The sequence below is a fragment of the Argopecten irradians genome, chromosome 6 (assembly GCF_041381155.1).
Source record: "Argopecten irradians isolate NY chromosome 6, Ai_NY, whole genome shotgun sequence".
Lineage (NCBI taxonomy): Eukaryota > Metazoa > Mollusca > Bivalvia > Pectinida > Pectinidae > Argopecten > Argopecten irradians.
The window spans coordinates 31,826,787-31,835,512 of NC_091139.1; the positions used below are offsets into that span (position 1 = coordinate 31,826,787).

At 32.9% G+C, this 8,726-nt stretch overlaps 1 protein-coding gene across 1 annotated transcript; it reads left to right on the forward strand.

The window, feature by feature from the left end:
- The first annotated feature begins 3,875 nt into the window (after window positions 1-3,875).
- LOC138325649 (cis-aconitate decarboxylase-like) lies at window positions 3,876-8,141 on the forward strand. Its single transcript, XM_069271452.1, has 4 exons — window positions 3,876-4,214; window positions 4,728-4,863; window positions 5,647-6,133; window positions 6,615-8,141. The coding sequence occupies exons 1-4, from the start codon at window positions 4,185-4,187 to the stop codon at window positions 7,528-7,530; spliced, it is 1,569 nt and encodes a 522-aa protein (XP_069127553.1). The 5' UTR covers window positions 3,876-4,184; the 3' UTR covers window positions 7,531-8,141.
- Window positions 8,142-8,726: the final 585 nt, after the last annotated feature.

Sequence of the window (8,726 nt, forward strand, 5' to 3'; positions counted from 1 at the left end):
CATTGTTATCTATAGTACGTCGTATATAGTACAACTATACAGTATTCATTGTTATCTATTGTACGTCGTATATAGTACAACTATACAGTATTCAATTGTTATCTATAGTGTGTCGTATATAGTACAACTATACAGTATTCATTGTTATCTATAGTATCGTATATAGTACAACTATACAGTATTCATTGTTATCTATAGTACGTCGTATATAGTACAACTATACAGTATTCATTGTTATCTATAGTATGTCGTATATAGTACAACTATACAGTATTCATTGTTATCTATAGTACGTCGTATATAGTACAACTATACAGTATTCATTGTTATCTATAGTATGTCGTATATAGTACAACTATACAGTATTCATTGTTATCTATAGTATGTCGTATATAGTACAACTATACAGTATTCATTGTTATCTATAGTACGTCGTATATAGTACAACTATACAGTATTCATTGTTATCTATAGTACGTCGTATATAGTACAACTATACAGTATTCATTGTTATCTATAGTACGTCGTATATAGTACAACTATACAGTATTCATAGTTATCTATAGTACGTCGTATATAGTACAACTATACAGTATTCATAGTTATCTATAGTGTGTCGTATATAGTACAACTATACAGTATTCATAGTTATCTATAGTACGTCGTATATAGTACAACTATACAGTATTCATTGTTATCTATAGTGTGTCGTATATAGTACAACTATACAGTATTCATTGTTATCTATAGTACGTCGTATATAGTACAACTATACAGTATTCATAGTTATCTATAGTTTGTCGTATATATTACAACTATACAGTATTCATTGTTAGCTATAGTACGTCGTATATAGTACAACTATACAGTATTCATTGTTATCTATTGTACGTCGTATATAGTACAACTATACAGTATTCATTGTTATCTATAGTACGTCGTATATAGTACAACTATACAGTATTCATTGTTATCTATAGTACGTCGTATATAGTACAACTATACAGTATTCATTGTTATCTATTGTACGTCGTATATAGTACAACTATACAGTATTCATTGTTATCTATAGTACGTCGTATATAGTACAACTATACAGTATTCATTGTTATCTATAGTGTGTCGTATATAGTACAACTATACAGTATTCATAGTTATCTATTGTACGTCGTATATAGTACAACTATACAGTATTCATAGTTATCTATTGTACGTCGTATATAGTAAAACTATACAGTATTCATAGTTATCTATTGTACGTCGTATATAGTACAACTATACAGTATTCATTGTTATCTATAGCATTGTTATCTATAGTACGTCGTATATAGTACAACTATACAGTATTCATTGTTATCTATTGTACGTCGTATATAGTACAACTATACAGTATTCATTGTTATCTATAGTGTGTCGTATATAGTACAACTATACAGTATTCATTGTTATCTATAGTGTGTCGTATATAGTACAACTATACAGTATTCATTGTTATCTATTGTACGTCGTATATAGTACAACTATACAGTATTTATTGTTATCTATAGTGTGTCGTATATAGTACAACTATATAGTATTCATTGTTATCTATAGTGTGTCGTATATAGTACAACTATACAGTATTCATAGTTATCTATAGTGTGTCGTATACAGTACAACTATACAGTATTCATTGTTATCTATAGTATGTCGTTTATAGTACAACTATACAGTATTCATAGTTATCTATTGTACGTCGTATATAGTACAACTATACAGTATTCATAGTTATCTATAGTGTGTCGTATATAGTACAACTATACAGTATTCATAGTTATCTATTGTACGTCGTATATAGTACAACTATACAGTATTCATTGTTATCTATAGTGTGTCGTATACAGTACAACTATACAGTATTCATTGTTATCTATAGTATATCGTATATAGTACAACTATACAGTATTCATTGTTATCTATAGTGTGTCGTATATAGTACAACTATACAGTATTCATTGTTATCTATAGTACGTCGTATATAGTACAACTATACAGTATTCATTGTTATCTATAGTGTGTCGTATATAGTACAACTATACAGTATTCATTGTTATCTATAGTACGTCGTATATAGTACAACTATACAGTATTCATTGTTATCTATAGTACGTCGTATATAGTACAACTATACAGTATTCATTGTTATCTACAGTACGTCGTATATAGTACAACTATACAGTATTCATTGTTATCTATTGTACGTCGTATATAGTACAACTATACAGTATTCATTGTTATCTATAGTGTGTCGTATATAGTACAACTATACAGTATTCATTGTTATCTATAGTATATCGCATATAGTACAACTATACAGTATTCATTGTTATCTATAGTACGTCGTATATAGTACAACTATACAGTATTCATTGTTATCTATAGTGTGTCGTATATAGTACAACTATACAGTATTCATAGTTATCTATAGTACGTCGTATATTGTACAACTATACATTATTCATTGTTATCTATAGTATGTAGTATATAGTACAACTATACATTATTCATTGTTATCTATAGTACGTCGTATATAGTACAACTATATAGTATTCATTGTTATCTATAGTACGTCGTATATAGTACAACTATACAGTATTTATTGTTATCTATAGTACGTCGTATATAGTACAACTATACAGTATTCATAGTTATTTATAGTACGTCGTATATAGTACAACTATACAGTATTCATAGTTATCTATAGTGTGTCGTATATAGTACAACTATACAGTATTCATAGTTATCTATAGTACGTCGTATATAGTACAACTATACAGTATTCATAGTTATCTATAGTGTGTCGTATATAGTACAACTATACAGTATTCATAGTTATCTATAGTACGTCGTATATTGTACAACTATACATTATTCATTGTTATCTATAGTATGTAGTATATAGTACAACTATACATTATTCATTGTTATCTATAGTACGTCGTATATAGTACAACTATACATTATTCATTGTTATCTATATTCATTGTTATCTATAGTATGTAGTATATAGTACAACTATACATTATTCATTGTTATCTATAGTACGTCGTATATAGTACAACTATATAGTATTCATTGTTATCTATAGTGTGTCGTATATAGTACAACTATACAGTATTCATAGTTATCTATAGTACGTCGTATATAGTACAACTATACAGTATTCATTGTTATCTATAGTACGTCGTATATAGTACAACTATACAGTATTCATTGTTATCTATAGTACGTCGTATATAGTACAACTATACAGTATTCATTGTTATCTATAGATGATACACTCATTTCTTTATTGGAAATTCAATTAAAGGCGCCGCTTGGAGTATCATTAGCATTATTTTTTAAGTGTGTTTTCAAATGTTAGTTGAGATTTTGAATTAACCTATTCATCAGACCGTACTAGTATTTATCTTGTTATTACAATGTTTACACTGTTCGGCTAACTGTAAGACTCTTCTTTTGTTAATGACATGTTGCATTATGGAGAGATCGAGTGTTGATTAGTTATAATACCTGAATATGTTTGAATATAATAAGGTTAATGTACGTGTGTATGCATGCTTTTGAGTCAGTATGGTCTATGTTTATCCGTTAGTTAATTAGTTAATGAATTGTCGTATCGGGTTATCATTCTTATTAGCAAAAACGAAAGCAAAGTCAAAGTACCACTAGAGAGGTGATTAATTGCAGGGCCTGAGACGGACTAAATCTTCCGGGTTTTCCAGCACATGAGTCAATCAACAGTCAGACTCCGCCCACTTCTGAGAAACCGGATTTCACCAATCATCACGTTTATTTTTAACACTTTATTTTAAACAGTTATTTATTTTGAATCAGGACAAATATTGATTGATTAAATACGTGAACATGTTTTATAGGGATTTAGAACATATATTTACCGACGTGTAAGAAATTTAAAGATGTACTTATTCAAATGCATTCAAAAAGGTGCAATATACTTTCTCTTTTCCGAATAACGTGAAGGTTTTCCCATTGTACGAGTGCGCGGATTGTGATGGGAGATGTTGATGATTGGTTTTCCATCGGATCACATGACAGTTTCCATGATCACCTAAGGGCTCGAGAAATTTACATAAATACGGAGAAAGAGCGGATTGAACATTATTATTGTTTTACCTGACAAGATGATGCTTGCACGCTGTTCAGCTCCCAAGGTCTGTATAGCAATTTACTTCTAGTCACATTACTTGATCAAATGTTCCATTGTTATTATTCAGAAAAAAACCATATGAGCTAAAACTTCCTCTTATTTCCTTTAATGATTATGATTTCTTAATGTGAAAGTAAACACAAGCACACGACAAGTTTCCGCAAACAAAAACACTGAATAACTGCAAGTTACACTGCACTGTAACACAATTATATACTTAATGCTGTTATTTGTGAAGCTTTAAATTCCCACTTTTATTCTAAGTACAATTGAGAAAAACTTACACCATCCGCAGTCTGTAATATATCGAACATATTAACCCGTTATATTAAACACAACAGGTTTTTTCATATAGTACAATTCAGAGTAATATATTACCATTCAAAATTGATTTTAATGATACTTTTTCATTTTTACGCGATATATGACTAAATATAAACGACAGCACACGCAGAAAGTTAAAAACAAATGCTATGTATGAAACGTTGAATTTCAACTTTCATTTTGATATTTTTAGCGACAACTAATTCAAGCCTCAAGCGGTAATCACAATGGAGTCAGTAACTGGATGCTACACCAATATTCTATAGTGTCCTGTCCGTCAACAGATGCTACCAGACGGTCGTATTCGCATCAAGTTGTTCAGGCTAAAGGTAACTTGGGTCTAAATTCTATATTAACATTACTATTAATTATTATAATAAACATTTATGGACTTGAACAAAAATAATGAATTTTTAAATAGCGTCTCTCCTTGTTTGTTTTTTTTTTATATTTTTTGTGATTTTTTTTTATTCCCTCATTGCATGTTTGATATTACAGTACAACCGGTTATTTTTGCGTGTCTAAATATTCGCGATTTAAAGTAAAATAGAAAATAAAAAATTAAAGGTTTTTTTCATCGATTTGTCTGTCAATGCTTCGTGGATCAAATTTTCGCGGCCACAGCAATGTCCAGTGAATCGGCGAAAATATCAGTCCAACGAAAATAACCTGCGATACGGTATTTTTGGGTTTAGGTTTATGTGAATAATTTGTAAGTGAGGTGCGTCCAACATTTGCAGATATGTTGATGTTTAGTCTTCATTGTGGACTCTTTTACTATTATTTTGCTAAAACAACAAAAAGTAAAGCAGTAAGTCACGTATTGTTTGTTTAATACTACAGTGTATTTACGACTATTGACGGGTGTAAATGGTACCTTACTTAGTATCATATTACGTAGATTATCTAATGACTCAATATGACTTCTTGTAAAATAAAGGACCGTCAGTTAATATTTTATTGTACGAACTGCATTACGTAATCATCCGTTATGTTATTGATTTGAGTGTTTGCTTCAAAATGTTTTATTTTTTTTACATTCTGTTTGTTGAATTATAGCTTTTTTGGCGGTGTCTTTTCGCAAAACTTAAGTCATTGTTTTCCTTGTTCAGAAGCGAGCCTACCTGTCACGAACTTGACCAACTGGATGTCAGACCACATTTCAAAATTCAGCATGGGAGATATCTCCCCTGTGGCACAACACAGAAGCAAACGGATGATCTTAGACAACCTGGGCGTGGGATTGATCGGATCCAAGACGGAAATTGCCAAAAGTTACCGAAATTTCGCGGTAACTGCTGAAGGATTCCACCCAAACCACAAAGCCTCTGTTTGGGGAACTGGTGGTTTGAAGGCATCTACGGCCATGGCGGCATACTTAAATGGCGCCAGTTGTCATGCGATGGACTTTGATGACACCTGGCATCCTGCCACACACCCCAGTGGTCCTGTACTCCCCGCCATACTTGCACTTTCGGAATCCCTCCCGCCCTCACAGCAACCGAACCTGGAGGATCTTCTTGTGGCGTTTAATATCGGGATACAGGTCCAGGGAGCATTACTGAACTGTTCGTCACAGGCGAAGAATATCCCCCATCGGTGAGTATCATAAAACTATTTTTAACTTAAGTACATGAGAAACAGGGACAAGTTAATCGAGGATTACATTATATGGTAAACTTTGATTTCTCGAATTTACCACAAAGTAGCAGATTAGTTATGCGTACGAATCAAGCAGGTGTATAGCACATGTTTGGCTATGAATTGCAGCAAAGACACGAAAAAAATAATTATAAGAAAAACATTATCAGTAGAGCACACATCATAATATGCCCTTTGATGCACTCCCATTTAAGCAACAAGTCAAGCTGTTTGTTATGGTTCTAGCACACATAGGTACAGGAAACAACCACTCGTACCTCGTTAAGATCAACTGAGACACTAAAGCTCCGATATACTTAGTACATATAACGTGATAAAACGATCAAAACGAAAAATCAAACATTTTGTTTGTATAGATCTGCAATATAATGTAGATATTTATGCGGGTTTTTAACTCTTGTTTTGGTTTGTGTTACAGTTTACATCCGCCAGCTATTGTTGGTGTTATGGGAAGTGCAGCCGCCTGCGCCAGACTGTTGGGTCATAGTCCCCAGAAATGTCTTCATGCTTTGGCAATTGCCGCATCCTTCGCCGGGGCACCGATGGCGAACGCCGGAACTACAACCAAACCATTGCATTCTGGAAAGTCTGCTCGCTTTGGTCTGGAGGCTGCTCTACTGGCTGACAAAGGGATCGAGGGGAATAGCAACATTTTAGATATCCCCTCTGGATTCGGAGCGTTCTATGAGGACTACAACCCCAAGAAACTTTTGGAAACACTCATAGAAAGTGACAATGTAATTCTACATCAACAAGACATCGCATTGAAACGGTTCCCATGTCATCTTGGGATGCATTGGGCTATTGATGCAGCGCTGGAGGTAAGGAAACAAATAATGAATGAATGTGGTAGTGGACTTACCGACGACTCTGTAAAATATATCTACATTGTCGCCCCCGGATCCAAATACATCAATAGACCTATCCCGACCACAGAACATGAGGCTCGCCACTCCTTCCAGTTAACAACTTGTTCTGCCCTGTTGGACGGCGAGGTCACACCGGAAACTTTTCACACCAACAACATTGACCGACAAAATCTGCACAGACTGCTCCGGAAGGTCAGAGTAGTCACCCCTGAAGACAATACACCTTCATTTGAAAACATGTATGTTACTGTTGGTGTTACAACAAAAGACAATGTCACGTTTGAAAGCACGTGCAAAGAACCGTATGGACATTGGCGAAAACCATTATCAGATGATGACGTTGTCAAGAAGTTCCGAAAGAACACTAACTCTTTACACATCGATTCTCAAAATAGACTTATTAGTTTGGTTTCAAGGATGGGCAATCGGCATAAAATCACAGAAATTACCGAACTTCTTTACTGAACACGATCTAGTGACATCTAATCAGGCTACCGTAAGTGCTTTCGCAAACGTTCTCGACAGTTTAAAGATTAATTTACACATGTAGACAGAAGGTAAACCCGGAAGGTCAGAATGCAAGTATAATGTTCTACCACGGTCAAAGGTTTTGCTAAATTTGTATTTCTATAATTGAATGACACATTCATTACCAGAGTTTATGTATACAACGTATACCGGGACCGGTATATCAAAGCAAAGGGAAATGACCGGTATGGAAATAAGGAAGAATTAGAACGATTGGTCGCTTTATGCAAACATAAGTGTACTTCAGGTTTTTTTTCATTCATTCAAACCGAACGTGTGAAAATTATAATACAAGTGAGATAATGTGAGTTAACGTGTTGGTATATAACATTAGATTAGATCATTAAAAGCTGCGAAATACATAAATATTGTCGCCTAATTGTTGAACATTCTCATTTGTACATATCTCATCGGGATTTCGTCGGGTGGTCAGAGCCGCATCATTACATATTGAAACTTACAAAAATTGAAATAAAACAAGTTTGAATTTTAAACTATTTGAATAGATGAAATAAAACACAGTTTAAAATATAACACTGTTTCCCAAACATACCTTGATATGGTTTGTTTTTAAATTGTTCATCATATATGAATTTTCTTTTGCAATTCCTTCATATTTTGTATTGAAATGATATCATTTTCATTATAGCCGTTCATTATTTTTTTAATTAATGCTTTGGGTTTCAGTTTCAAGACAATAGATTTTACTTTATCGAAAATCCTAAAGATTACGCTAATTTTCTCTGTTCGATCTAGTTATTTTTTTGCAATTATACAATTATAAACAACGTTTCAGAAATGAGGTTTTCTGAATGACTTACCATTACCATTACAATATTCATTCAAAATGTGATCTATTGCATGCACATCAATTGATATGACTATAAAAGTATTTATATAAATAAGATAAGTATTTACATAGTGTGTAAACGTGTGATGGTGTGTATGTGTCTGAGTGTTACTACACATATTCAATCAAACGTTATATCAAGCTGTCATACCATCGGATATGTGACTACACACTATGTTATGTTTACACACTATGTTATGTTGTTTGTATGATGCGAGTACAGGAGGTAAATATGCTTTGTATATTTCTTTGTTTCTCTCTGAAGTGTGTGATGGGTTTTTTT